This window comes from Schistocerca nitens, chromosome 12, assembly GCF_023898315.1.
Source record: "Schistocerca nitens isolate TAMUIC-IGC-003100 chromosome 12, iqSchNite1.1, whole genome shotgun sequence".
Taxonomy (NCBI): Eukaryota; Metazoa; Arthropoda; class Insecta; order Orthoptera; family Acrididae; genus Schistocerca; species Schistocerca nitens.
In genome coordinates, this window is record NC_064625.1 from 130,743,062 (window position 1) to 130,758,676 (window position 15,615).

At 44.3% G+C, this 15,615-nt stretch overlaps 1 protein-coding gene across 1 annotated transcript in view; it reads right to left on the bottom strand.

Moving 5' to 3' along the window:
• The window catches only part of LOC126214956 (C3 and PZP-like alpha-2-macroglobulin domain-containing protein 8), an 877,403-nt gene that overhangs the window by 672,880 nt on the left and 188,908 nt on the right, over nucleotides 1-15,615 (bottom strand). Inside the window, exon 2 of the mRNA XM_049941592.1 lies at nucleotides 7,744-7,868. Within this exon, the coding sequence (XP_049797549.1) occupies nucleotides 7,744-7,841 (98 nt within the window). The 5' untranslated portion in view covers nucleotides 7,842-7,868. The remainder of the gene's footprint in view (nucleotides 1-7,743; nucleotides 7,869-15,615) is intronic.

The following is a 15,615-nucleotide window of genomic DNA, read 5'->3' on the forward strand; positions in this document are numbered from 1 at the left end:
ATAGGCACTTGGTGCAGGGAGTGGCAACTGACCCTTAACATAGACAAATGTAATGTATTGCGAATACATAGAAAGAAGGATCCTTTATTGTATGATTATATGATAGCGGAACAAACACTGGTAGCAGTTACTTCTGTAAAATATCTGGAAGTATGCGTGCGGAACGATTTGAAGTGGAATGATCATATAAAATTAATTGTTGGTAAGGCGGGTACCAGGTTGAGATTCATTGGGAGAGTCCTTAGAAAATGTAGTCCATCAACAAAAGAGGTGGCTTACAAAACACTCGTTCGACCTATACTTGAGTATTGCTCATCAGTGTGGGATCCGTACCAGATCGGGTTGACGGAGGAGATAGAGAAGATCCAAAGAAGAGCGGCGCGTTTCGTCACAGGGTTATTTGGTAACCGTGATAACGTTACGGAGATGTTTAGCAAACTCAAGTGGTGGACTCTGCAAGAGAGGCGCTCTGCATCGCGGTATAGCTTGCTCGCCAGGTTTCGAGAGGGTGCGTTTCTAGATGAGGTATCGAATATATTGCTTGCCCCTACTTATACCTCCCGAGGAGATGACGAATGTAAAATTAGAGAGATTCGAGCGCGCACGGAGGCTTTCAGACCGTCGTTCTTCCCGCGAACCATACGCGACTGGAACAGGAAAGGGAGGTAATGACAGTGGCACGTAAAGTGCCCTCCGCCACACACCGTTGGGTGGCTTGCGGAGTATAAATGTAGATGTAGATGTAGATGTATGTCTAAATTCTGATAAAGGGACTCTTGGAAGTGTTGAAACCTGGTCAATAAGACTAAAAATTGTGACCGATGGCTCATTTGTTTCATTTTCACGGTGATGTCTCGGCGGTAAAAGAGCCTCATGTAAATCCTATGGAAAGCATCCGGGTCGCTATCGCGCGATTTGACTACTCTCGAAAATCAGCGGCCCAATATTTACGCGAACTGCGTGACCTGTGCGTAGACATCTAATGCTAAGAACGTCCACAGACCTAACAACAAACTGTCGGATCCCTGATACTCAGTGAGATCAGAAGGACAAACAAGCTACACTACTGGCCATTAAAATAGCTACACAAAGAAGAAATGCAGATGACAAACGGGTATTCATTGGACAAATATATTATACTAGGACTGACATGTGATTACATTTTCACGCAATTTGGGTGCATAGATCCTGAGAAATCAGTACCCAGAACAACCACCTCTGGCCGTAATAACGGCCTTGATACGCCTGGGCATTGAGTCAGAGCTCGGATGGCGTTTACAGGTACAGTTGCCCATGCAGCTTCAACACGATACCACGGTTCATCAAGAGTAGTGACTGGCGTATTGTGACGCGCCAGTTGCTCGGCCACCACTGACCAGACGTTTCCAATTGGTGAGAGATCTGTAGAATGTGCTGGCCAGAGCAGCAGTCGAACATTTTCGGTATCCAGAAAGGCCCGTACACGACCTGCAACATGCGGTTGTGCATTATCCTGCTGAAATGTAGGGTTTCGCAGGGATCGAATGTGGGGTAGAGCCGCGGGTCGTAACATATCTGAAATGTAACGTCCACTGTTCAAAGTGTCGTCAATGCGAACAAGAGTTGACCGAGACGTGTAACCAATGGCACCCCATACAATCACGCCCGGTTATACGCCAGTATGGCGATGACGAATACACGCTTCCAATGTGCGTTCACCGTGATGTCGCCAAACACGGATGCGACCATCATGATGCTGTAAACAGAACCTGGATTCATGCGGAAAGATGACGTTTTGCCATTCGTACACCCAGGTTCGTCGTTGAGTACACCATCGCAGGCGCTCCTGTCTGTGATGCAGTGACAAGGATAACCGCAGCCACGGTCTCCGAGTTGATAGTCCATGCTGCTTCAAACGTCGTCGAACTGTTCGTGCAGATGGTTGTTGTTTTGCAAACGTCCCCATCTGTTGACTCAGGGATCGAGACGTGGCTGCACGATCCGTTACAGCCATGCGGATAAGATGCCTGTCATCTCGACTGCTAGTGATACGAGGCCATTGTGATCCAGCACGGCGTTCCGTATTACCCTCCTGAACCCACCGATTCCATATTCTGCTAACAGCCATTGGATCTCGACTAACTAGAGCAGCAATGTCGCGATACGATAAACCGCAATCGCGATAGTCTACAATCCGACCTTTATCAAAGTCGGAAACGTGATGGTACGCATTTCTCCTCCTTACACGAGGCATCACAACAACGTTTCACCAGGCAACGCCCGACAACTGCTGTTTGTGTCTGAGAATTCGGTTGGAAACTTTCCTCATGTCAGCACGTTGTAGGTGTCGCCACTGGCGCGAACCTTGTGTGAATGCTCTGAAAAGCTAATCATTTGTATGTGACAGCATCTTCTTCCTGTCGGTTAAATTTCGCGTCTGTAGCACGTCATCTTCGTGGTGTAGCAATTTTAATGGCCAGTAGCTTATTAAGCAGGTGTTCACAACGTTTTGCCTCATCAGTGTATTATACCCATCACCGTGATAGACTCTTCCCTGTTCAGATGTTGTAATTAATTTGGCAGACGCAGTCGTGTTTTGTGCTATGCCGTCTGCACATTGACGAATTTAGAGCCACGCCCAGTTTGTTAATGGTTGCGGCCCACGCCCAGCTGCTAATGGCCTCTCCATAAGTGAAAGGCACGCCTGGCGTTCGTCATGGATGAGGCGCTACGTGTGTAGTACGTGTTGTGTTCGGAGGAGGTGGACGTAAACATGCTCAAGACGTTGCCGATAATTATCACGCCATCACCTGCTTGTACTAAAAGCAGAGAGCGATGTGAACTGACAGCTTACACTCGCCACACTTCTCGAAGTCGTAAGCAGAGTACATCACCGTTATCACCCACTAATATCCATCCCTCCATCTGGATGATGATAATGTTACGTTTGTGGGGCGCTCCACTGCGCGTTCATCAGCGCCCGTACAAACTCCCAATTTTTTATACAGTCCAATCTAGCCACTGTCAGAAATGATGATCACGAAACGATGGGGACAACACAAACACCCAGTCTCTGGGCAGAGAAAATCCCCAACCAGGCCGGGAATCGAACCCGGCACCCCGTGATCCAAGGGCATCAACCCTAGCCACTAGACCACGAGCCGTGGACCTCCCATCTGGATCCATACCTTGCAAAGCTGTGGAAGTGCATGGTAGACGATGCTCACCATTCTGGAAACATCCCCCAGGCTGTGGCTAAGCCATTTCTCCGCAATATCCTCTGTTCCAGGAGTGCTGCTTCTGCAAGTTCCGCAGGAGAGCTTCTGTATAGTTTGGAAGGTAGGAGACGAGGTACTGGCGGAAGTAAAGCTGTGAGGACGGGGCGTGAGGCGTGCTTGGATAGCTCAGATGGTGCCGGCACGGTAGCTCAGCGTGTTCGGTCAGAGAGCCGGTTGGCCTCTGTAATAAAAAAAAACTCAGTGGGAGGATCAACAAACGAACTTGAACGGATGTCATTGTGACGTCTGCAACGACCAAACACAAAGATCACCAACGAAAAAAAAAAAAAAAAGGTAGAGCACTTGCCCGCGAAAGGCAAAGGTCCCGAGTTCGAGTCTCGGTCCGGCACACAGTTTTAATCTGCCAGGAAGTTTCATATCAGCGCACACTCCGCTGCAGAGTGAAAATCTCATTCTGGATACTTCACATTTTTTGGAGTCATCAGTTTTCTGTCTGTTTCCATGCTTCCTGCCAAAATGTCGTCCCCTGTGTCAAACTTTTCGTCTGAGAGGAACACATGTAACAGAGCAACCATTACCCCAAATATTTTTCAGCTTTTTGACTTCTCGACTTCGCAACCATTTTTTTGTAAATATGTGTATTAAGGGCGGACGTTCATGGAATTGACCGAAAATATCAATTTTCAGTTTTTTTTCCATTTGTTAGCAAAACTCATGGACAATAAGTTCCCAAAGTTTCGATGATGAAATCGCATCCGAAGTGCCTGAAAAATAATTGAATGTGCGACGCGACCCTCCTGCCACGCCCACTTTTTGAACCTACGCTTCAGTACTAGCTCGATTGCCTGGATTACTTTCAAGCAAACTTGCACTAGATATATCTAGAAGGCTGTGATATATACTGTTTGGTTATTAATCGCCTGTGACTCTGTTCAGTATTTTAGAAATAGTAACAAATTACGAAGATGGAAACAGCACTGGTAGACACAGCAGACTCACAAAGAAGATCATACACAGGTATTATGGCAAGGCTGTCGGAGAGAATCTGTCCAGTGGAAGTGACATGAAAAAGTGCAGTATGGGCTACATAGTTCCACACGGAGTCAACAGATGAACATCCCATTCATCATCTGTGAGACATTACCTAGTGTAAATACCTAAAGCCTCAGAGGGATAGCAATCTCTACATTCATAACGATAGTCTTCCAAATTGTGTCCTGAATGTTGTAAAGCCGGCTTACAGGTTTCTGGAAGATCCCGATCTTCAAACAAAATGGATTCATTGCGAAACCCGGTATTCAAATGAGTTTCCACATACACTTACATGGAAACGATGCCCTAAAATCACATTTTCATCTGATACAGTTGTCACAATTGCAACTTATGGCAACGTAGGGAGGGCTTAGATATTAGACTGCTTCAAGATAGCAATCCGCCAGAAGTGGCCGAGCGGTTCTAGGCGCTACAGTCTGGAACCGCGCGACCGCCACGGTCGCAGGATCGAATCCTGCCTCGGGCATGGATGTGTGTGATGTCCTTAGGTTAGTTAGGTTTCAGTAGTTCTAAGTTCTAGGGGACTAATGACCTCAGCAGTTGAGTCCCATAGTGCTCAGAGCCATTTGAACCATTTGAACCATCCTCCTTTCAAGACACTGTGCATTCCGTTCAACTGCTCTTCCCAGTGCTTTGCTGTCTCTGAAAGAAATTACAATGTCGTCGCCAAACCTCAAAGTTTTTATTTCCTCTCCATGGATTTTAATTCCTACTCTAAATATTTCTTTTGTTTCCTTCACTGCTTGCTCAACATACAGACTGAATAACATCGGGGATAGGCTACAACCCTGTCTCACTCCCTTCCCAACCACTGCTTCTCTTTCATGCCCCTCGACTCTTATAACTGCCATCTGGTTTCTGTACAAATTGTATATTAGCCTTTCGCTCCCTGTATTTTACCCTTGCCACCTTCAGAATTTGAAAGAAAGTATTGTAGTCAACATCATCAAAAGCTTTCTCTAGGTCAACAAATACTACAAATGTGACTTTGCCTTCCCTTAATCTATCTTCTAAGATAAGTCGTAGGGTCAGTACTGCCTCGCGTGTTCCAACATTTCTACGGAATCAAAACGTACCTTCCCCATTGTTGGTTTCCAGCAGTTTTCCATTCGACAGTAAAGAATTCGTGTCAGTACTTCGCAGCTGTGACTTATTAAACAGATAGTTCGGTAGTTTTCACATCTGTCAAAACCTGCTTTCGTTGGGATTGGAATTACTACTACTGTAAATGCTGCTGCCCCTTTGCAGGGCCCACATATTAGTCTGGCCTCTCAACAGATACACTTCCGTTGTGGATGCACCTACAGTTCGGCCACTTATATCGTTGAGACACGCAAGGCACCCCTCTTTGCCAAAGTAGTGTCCGTTATCCGTAATACACTCCTGGAAATTGAAATAAGAACACCGTGAATTCATTGTCCCAGGAAAGGGAAACTTTATTGACACATTCCTGGGGTCAGATACATCACGTGATCACACTGACAGAACCACAGGCACATAGACACAGGCAACAGAGCATGCACAATGTCGGCACTAGTACAGTGTATATCCACCTTTCGCAGCAATGCAGGCTGCTATTCTCCCATGGAGACGATCGTAGAGATGCTGGATGTAGTCCTGTGGAACGGCTTGCCATGCCATTTCCACCTGGCGCCTCAGTTGGACCAGCGTTCGTGCTGGACGTGCAGACCGCGTGAGACGACGCTTCATCCAGTCCCAAACATGCTCAATGGGGGACAGATCCGGAGATCTTGCTGGCCAGGGTAGTTGACTTACACCTTCTAGAGCACGTTGGGTGGCACGGGATACATGCGGACGTGCATTGTCCTGTTGGAACAGCAAGTTCCCTTGCCGGTCTAGGAATGGTAGAACGATGGGTTCGATGACGGTTTGGATGTACCGTGCACTATTCAGTGTCCCCTCGACGATCACCAGTGGTGTACGGCCAGTGTAGGAGATCGCTCCCCACACCATGATGCCGGGTGTTGGCCCTGTGTGCCTCGGTCGTATGCAGTCCTGATTGTGGCGCTCACCTGCACGGCGCCAAACACGCATACGACCATCATTGGCACCAAGGCAGAAGCGACTCTCATCGCTGAAGACGACACGTCTCCATTCGTCCCTCCATTCACGCCTGTCGCGACACCACTGGAGGCGGGCTGCACGATGTTGGGGCGTGAGCGGAAGACGGCCTAACGGTGTGCGGGACCGTAGCCCAGCTTCATGGAGACGGTTGCGAATGGTCCTCGCCGATACCCCAGGAGCAACAGTGTCCCTAATTTGCTGGGAAGTGGCGGTGCGGTTCCCTACGGCACTGCGTAGGATCCTACGGTCTTGGCGTGCATCCGTGCGTCGCTGCGGTCCGGTCCCAGGTCGACGGGCACGTGCACCTTCCGCCGACCACTGGCGACAACATCGATGTACTGTGGAGACCTCACGCCCCACGTGTTGAGCAATTCGGCGGTACGTCCACCCGGCCTCCCGCATGCCCACTATACGCCCTCGCTCAAAGTCCGTCAACTGCACATACGGTTCACGTTCACGCTGTCGCGGCATGCTACCAGTGTTAAAGACTGCGATGGAGCTCGGTATGCCACGGCAAACTGGCTGACACTGACGGCGGCGGTGCACAAATGCTGCGCAGCTAGCGCCATTCGACGGCCAACACCGCGGTTCCTAGTGTGTCCGCTGTGCCGTGCGTGTGATCATTGCTTGTCCAGCCCTCTCGCAGTGTCCGGAGCAAGTATGGTGGGACTGACAGACCGGTGTCAATGTGTTCTTTTTTCCATTTCCAGGAGTGTATATTTGTCCAGTAGACGAATCCATCCTGGGAAACACATTCAGCACTCATGTCCTAGCGGTTCTCTCATCGTTTCTTTCTTTGTCCACTTCTACATCATCAGCTTTGTCTCCTTCATGCTCGCCTTCATATGACAGTACTTTTACATCTCAGGGTTGTTGCACTGCTGTGTATTTTCAGTTGTACGTTTCGGCGATTGTATCTTATACGATAATTCACAGAACGCAAGGTAATTTAGAGTAAAAATACGAAAAAATATACTTATTTCTTTTCTCTATCCTATGAGAAGCTGCACTGCTGAAAGGTTTTGGAAATTTATGCGCAGCTTTCCGCCCGGAAATCGAGTACGACACATACCAACTCGATTCCAATGAAAGTGAGTTAGTCTGTTTGCTACAACACTCGCTGTCTGTCCGAAACTGAGCTCTGCCTCTGATGATCTCAATGTCGACAAGACGCTAAGCATTGTATTGTTTATGTAACTGCATAAACCAGCAGTTTTATGCTGCTGAACATGACGCATAGTGCTTTCCAAAGCACTATCTCTATGAAACTTAAATCATAACATAATTTTATTCCATTGTTTATGAACCACTAAATTGTTATTCAAATTATTCATATGTGAGACTGCTGACTAGTGATACAGGATGCAAACTAAGTGATAGTACTTACTGGTCACACGTCTCCGCAGCAGTCATAGAATGCAACATGGCTGCCAGTGCTGCCAACTGCAGAAGAGCCAACATGGCACCTCCTTTGGCAGTGGTCATCTCTGGTGTCTGGTCACTCTAGCATCTCTGGAACAGAAAATGACGGTGGTAGGTGAGGCGCGTTTCCCATGGAGATGAATAAATCTGTGGTATTGTAATTGTACGTTAGGGAAAAACTGCATACTCTGAAAATTTTGCTAGAATCAACATCAATTGTGGAAGCAGCAATAAATACAAACTCAATTCACGGTTTTTCATCATCATACTCATCACTGATCATTATTATCATGAGAATGTACACAGCCCAAAGTAACAGAATGCCATCTTCCTTGTCTTATGTTAAGCCACTGATATGTATCTTCACTACCACAAAATTCGTGGCTGCAAAACATAAGACAGCATATAGTATCATACTGAAGACTTATTAGTAAAAGACCTGAAAATTACGACATGTGATCAGATGCAAATGTCGAACTGGCTGTACCGCAGACATTCGTTATCGTAACTTTGCGACTTATGTCTAAGGAAACTCATTTTATATATATTATCAGTACACAGCTGCACCATTTTGAGTAATATGTACGAGCAGGCATACATCTGATACTGGTGAACAAAGTGGCACTTTATGACTATCTGATATGTTACTTTTGTAATAAGATACTGAGAATATTTTTATTTTTCTTCTCCTGTTTCACTTTTCTACATTTGATAGCTACTCTTTGACAGTAACATTGGATTTTGACTTTTTGTTTCTTTTGGTTGTGTTGTGGCACATGAAAGTTGTAAGTGGGAAAATATTGAGAGTCCTCCAATGTGATCAAGAGAACTGACAATAAAAATGTTAATTTATGATAATTTGTTAATAATGCATTCAGATTATGAAATAATTTTGAAATTTAAGAAACTACATTCAATTGCTACTCATTTTGTGTGCAGGTATATCACAATTTTTATTTAATTCTCATAATCTCTGTCTCATTTGATATACATGCAATTTATGCTTAATGTTGTACGATTATTATTAAATTGGGCATAGTAATGATATGTTACTATAATGCTGCAATATTTGTTTTCAATGAGTAAGAATGTTTTTGTTATTTTCTTACCAATTTTTTTTCAGTTAAGAATATAATCACTTTACTATTTAGGCGATAAATCCTATAGATAGAAAATTATAATTAGATCGTTCATGAAGATGTAGGCCTTTCCTAAACGCCTGCTTTGCAAGTGGCTAACTGTACAAAAAAAATATGAGTTGTTAAGGTGAAGGTATACATAATGCTCAGCAGGTTGGGCACCCACATTTATTTTACATTTTTTAAAATTCATTCTTCATTGCTAAAAACTTATCACCTGTCTGCCAGTAGTTTATTAGCAGGTTGTTTGCCTGTAAAGCTCATTACACCTGAGTGCAAGGTATTGTATACAGTAATTACCGTTTTTATCAGGACATATTTCGGTCATCAGTTGCAAATAAATGTTATTATGCTTTAGTGGTTTTGACAAATTAATTTGTCACCTTCAGAAACCTATAAAATTAAGGATATTACAAATTTTTAGACCTTGGCTATACACTCATGTGAAGTATAAAAAGTATGTTACAGAGACTTACTGAGTTTATCAATATATTCTTCATAGAAGGATGATTCCATGGTATGTTCAGAAATTTACATATTATATGCGATTGTTTTAAAGACTATTTGGCAATTTACAATAGCTGAATCACATATGTGTATCTGTTGGGCTAGCAGCAAGAAACATATATAAAAGAACATATAAAACTGTAACTAAGGCATATATAATACATTTGAAAAAATATGACACATGATACTAATATATAAAAGTGATTAGCTTATTTCCACATTTTATAAGAGATGATATACAATCAAAATAGTGTCTGTTTTTTAATGCAAGTTGATCACTCAGCAAATCTTTTGAATTTAAGAGAGAATGTTCATAAATTTCAAAGTTTTATAAAGGACGCATTTTGAATCCCTTGTCAATTACATGTCCAATTAAGCAAGGATGGAGGAGGGAGTGTGTTTCTTTGTTTTGAGTATTATGCGAAAGTGACTTATCTTAATTCTGTTTGTTGAGCAAGTGCTCAGAAAAAGAGGTGTTAAAGGCCTTCCCTGTCTGTCCTAGATAGAAACGTGGACTTAAATTACATTGTATTTTATATACTCCAGATTTGAGAAATACAAAAAAAAGGTTCAAATGGCTCTGAGCACTATGGGACTTAACATCTATGGTCATCAGTCCCCTAGAACTTAGAACTACTTAAACCTAACTAACCTAAGGACAGCACACAACACCCAGTCATCACGAGGCAGAGAAAATCGCTGACCCCGCCGGGAATCGAACCCGGAAACCCGGGTGAGAAATACATCAATTCGAGATTCCCATCCTGTATAAAGAGGAACTTTGTGGCATTAATGGTGGTAAAGGACACACTGATGTCATTTTTTTAAAATAGATACGATATTAAATGGACTGCTAAACTAAGTAATTTTCTGTAATAAATTTTTTATATTTGACATAAGTGTGTATCCAAGGAGAAAATATTTATGATGTCCTTAATTTTGTAGGCTTCTGAAGATGACACATTAATTTGTCGAAACCAGAAAAGAATAATAAAATTTATTTGCAACTCACGACTGAAATTTATACTCAAAAAATAATGGAACACTTGCAGCAAATTACAGCCATGAATAAAGTAATACTCATTGTATTGCATATGTCTCCTATCTATATGTATACTAATGAAGGGTCAAAACCCAACTATAACACATCCAGGGCAGGTGATAAAACGATAGAGGAACAAACCTACAGTCGATTCATAGCAAACAATCTAAGTCTCAGCCAGATACAGACTAGAGCTATAACTTTTTAAGCAAGAAAGTGACATGCTGGCACCAAAAAGTTACACTAATCGTCGAAAATTAAATGAATTATTGTGTGAAAAAAATTCTGAAGACCTGCAGGACAAACTCATACTGGAGTCGTCGTATCTATACTACTAAATGGATAACCTGGGGTGCGATCACGTGATCACAGTTCAGGATGCCTAACGACATCCAGTGCTGACAGAAGTTCCAACTCTCAGTATTTCATCTGACTGTAATTTAAAGATTAAAAATGCCATCCTAATCTTTTCTTTAAGAGGTGTAATCTTACGCAAAAGATTTACCACAGTAAGTCAAGTAATTGCAGTTAGAAGCTGTGGGAGTGTGTTGAGGCAGCGCATCTCATCTCATGGCGCCCAAAATCCGCAGACTGTATTTTTCCAGTATTTGAGGATGAGAGCACTTACCGACTTCCAACAATCTTCACTCTTAGTTTCAAATCTTCACGACGTTTTTTCTTCCTGACATCACTCACAAAACAGCGAAACTAAAATACAGTAGTTCATCCCTGACTACATTTTCCCTGTTGATGCAGCGAAACTTCATCACCAGTTAATTATACTACTGGCCATTAAAATTGATATACGAAGAAGAAATGCAGATGATAAATGGGTATTCATTGGACAAATATATTATACTACAACTGACATGGGATTACATTTTCACGCAATTTGGGTGCAGAGATCCTGATAAATCAGTACCCAGAACAACCACCTCTGGCCGTAATAACGGCCTTGATACGACTGGGCATTGTGTCAAACAGAGCTTGGATGGCGTGTACAGGTACAGTTGTCCATGCAGCTTCAACACGATACCACAGTTTATCAAGAGTAGTGCCTGGTGTATTGTCACGAGCCAGTTGCTCGACCATCATTGACCAGACGTTATCAGTTGGTGAGAGATCTGGAGAATGTGCTGGCCAGGGCAACAGTCGAACATTTTCTGTATTCAGAAACGCCCGTACAGGACCTGCAACATGCGATCGTGCGTTATCCTGCTGAAATGTAGGGTTTCGCAGGGATCGAATGAAGGGTAGAGCCACGGGTCGTAACACATCTGAAATGTAACGTCCAATGTTCAAAGTGCCGTCAATGTGAACAAGAGGTGACCCAGACGTGTAACCAATGACACCCCATACCATCAGGCCGGGTGATACGCCAATATGGCAATGACGAATACACGCTTACAGTGTGTGTTCACCTCGATGTCGCCAAACACGGATGCGACCATCATGATGCTGTAAACAGAACCTGGATTCATCCGATAAAATGGCGTTTTGCTATTCGTGCACCCAGTTTCGTCGTCAAGTACACAATCGCAGGCGCTCCTGTCTGTGATGCAGCGTCAAGGGTAACCGCAGCCACGGTCTCGGAGCTGATAGTCCATGCTGCTTCAAACGTCGTCGAACTGTTCGTGCAAATAGTTGTTGCCTTACAAACGTCCCCATCTGTTGACTCAGGGATCGAGACGTGGCTGCACGATCCGTTACAGACGTGCAGATAAGATGCCTGTCATCTCGACTGCTAGTCATACGAGGCCGTTGGGAACCAGCACGGCGTTCCGTGTTACCCTCCTGAACCCACCGATTCCGTATTCTGCTTACAGTTATTGGATCTCGACCAACGCGAGCAGCAATGTCGCGATACGATAAACCTCAACCGCGATAGGCTACAATCCGACCTTTATCAAAGTCGGAAACGTGATGGTACGCATTTCTGCTCCTTAGACGAGACATCACAACAACGTTTCGCCAGGCAACGCTGGTCAATGCTGGTGTATGATAAATCGGTTGGAAACTTTCGTCATGTCAGCAAGTTGTAGGTGTCGAAACCGGCGCCAAACTTGTTTGAATGCTCTGAAAAGCTAGTCATTTGCAAATCACAGCATCTTCTTCCTGTCGGTTAAATTTCGTTCAAATGGTTCAAATGGCTCTGAGCACTATGGGACTTAACTGCTGTGGTCATCAGTCCCCTAGAACTTAGAACTACTTAAACCTAACTAACTTAAGGACATCACACACATCCATGCCGAAGCAGGATTCGAACCTGCGTAGCGGTCGCGCGGTTCCAGACTGTAGCGCCTAGAACCGCTCGGCCACTTCGACCGGCTTAAATTTCGTGTCTGTAGCACGTCATCTTCGTGGTGTAGAAATTTTATTGGCCTGTAGTGTACATACCAACGTGGGAAGAATGCGCTGTGAAGCTTTCTCTGGAGGGGAACACCGCATATAACCCCTGTCAACTGGTTTGAAGGAAAATGCCGCAATCACGAAGCGGCCAAGCGTCAAGAAAGGAAGCTCCAGCACTTACAATCGCACACTCTTCCAGCCATGCAGTGTTATTTGTGTGGACGCATGTTTTATGTCGGGCATGGTCCGTTCGGCCACAAGAAACACACCCGTAAGGTGAGTTGAAATGATCGTTGTCTGCAGGTACTAGCTGTGCATACTCGGAATCGAATTCCAGCCAACGACGACGAAATAAAGTTCAGCAGAAGCATGCAGTAAGAATGTTGTGGAAAATCAATAATTCCACCTCTTACAGAGGCCGCTATACGCGTCTTGGAAGTCTTACATCCTTTTAGCAATACATTTACTCTTTACTTATAATATTAACAGGCGAACACGAAAATTTAAGCACCGATTTTTTTTATATTAATTGTGCAAGGACGCCAGTGAAATATAGTTAGGCAAGTAATTTTCCATAGATGTGCACAATGATAAAAATACACTGAAGAGGCAAAGAAACTCGTACAGGCATGCCTCTTCAAATACAGTAATCTGTAAACAGGGAGAATACGGCACTGCACAACAAGTGTCTGGTGTAGTGGTTAGATCGGTTACTGCAGCTACAGTGGTAGGTTATCAAAATTTTAGAGCGAGGCGTTATAGTAGGGGCACGAGCGATGGGACACAGAATCTCCGAGGTAGCGATGAAATGGGGATTTTCCCGTACGGCCATTTCACGAGTGCGCCGCGAATATCAGGAGTCCGGTAAAACATCAGATCTCCGACGTCGCTCAGGCTGGAAAAAGATCCTCTTGATCGGGACCAACGACATTTGAAGAGAATCGTTCAACTTGACAGAAGTGCAACCCTTCCGCAAATTGCTGCAGATTTCAGTGCTGGGCCATCAACAAGTGTCAGCGTGAGAAACATTCAACGAAACATCATCGATATGGGCTTTCGGAGCCGAAGGCCCACTCATGTAGCCTTGCTGACTGCACGACAGAAAGCTTTACGCCTCGTCCGGGGTCTTCAGTACAGACATTGGACTGTTGATTACTGGAAACGTGCTGCCTGGTCAGAGGCGTCTCGTTTCAAATTGTATCGAGCGGATGGACGTGTATGTGTATGGAGACAACGTCCTGAATTCGTGGACTCTGCATATCCACAGGGGACTGTTCAAACTGGTGGAGGCTCTGTAATCCTGTTGGGCGTGCGCAGTTGGAGTTATATGGGACCCGTGATACGCCTAGATACGACTCTGACAGATGATACGTGCGTAAGTATCTTGCCTTATCACCTGCATCCATTCACGTACGTTGTGGATTGCGACGAACTTGGGCAATTCCAGCAGGACAAAGCGACACGTCAACGTCCAGAATTGTTACTCAGTGGTTGCGGTAACGCTCTTGTGAGTTTAAACTGCCTAGACATGAACATTATTGAGGATATCTGGGATGCATTGCAACGTGCTGTTCAAAAGAGATCTAGACCCCCTCGTACTCTTACGGATTTATGGACAGCCCTGCAAGTTTCATGGTGTTAATTCCCTCCAGCACTGCTTCAAACATTAGTCAAGTCCATGCCACGTCGTGTTGTCGCACGTTTTCGTGCTCGTGGGGGTCCTACACGACATTAGGAAGGTGTAACAGTTTCTTTGGCTGTTCAGTATAACACGTTTGTTATATGTATAAAAAGAAACATCTATTACAGACGACTGAAGATGCTTCTCAAATAAGAGAAGCGAAACGCCTATGGCAATAAAGAGACTACCTTAAAATGTTTCAAATGGCTCTAAACACTATGGGACTTAACATCTGAGGTCATCAGTCCCCTAGTCGTAGAACTACTTAAACCTAACTAACCAAAGGACATCACATACATCCATGCCCAAGGCAGAATTCGAACCTGCGACCGTAGCAACCGCGTGGTTCTGGACCGAAGCGCCTAGAACCGCTCGGTCACAGCGGCCGGCAAACTACCTTCAATTGCTTAGAAACATACCTTCATAAAGGTACCTGTCATTAAATCTTGTGTTGTTGTTGTTGTGGTCTTCAGTCCTGAGAATGGTTTGATGCAGCTCTCCATGCTACTCTATCATGTGCAAGCTTCTTCATCTCCCAGTACCTACTGCAACCTACATCCTTCTGAATCTGCTTAGTGTATTCATCTCTTGGTCTCCCCCTACGATTTTTACCCTCCACGCTGCCCTCCAATACTAAATTGGTGATCCCTTGATGCCTCAGAACATGTCCTACCAACCGATCCCTTCTTCTGGTCAAATTGTGCCACAAACTCCTCTTCTCCCCAATCCTATTCAGTACCTCCTCATTAGTTATGTGATCTACCCATCTAATCTTCAGCATTCTTCTGTAGCACCACATTTCGAAAGCTTCTATTCTCTTCTTGTCCAAAGTATTTACCGTCCATGTTTCACTTCCATACATGGCTACACTCCATACAAATACTTTCAGAAATGACTTCCTGACACTTAAATCTATACTCGATGTTAACAAATTTCTCTTCTTCAGAAACGCTTTCCTTGCCATTGCCAGTCTACATTTTATATCCTCTCTACTTCGACCATCATCAGTTATTTTGCTCCCCAAATAGCAAAACTCCTTTACTACTTTAAGTGTCTCATTTCCTAATCTAATACCCTCAACATCACCCGACTTAATTCGACTACATTCCATTATCCTCG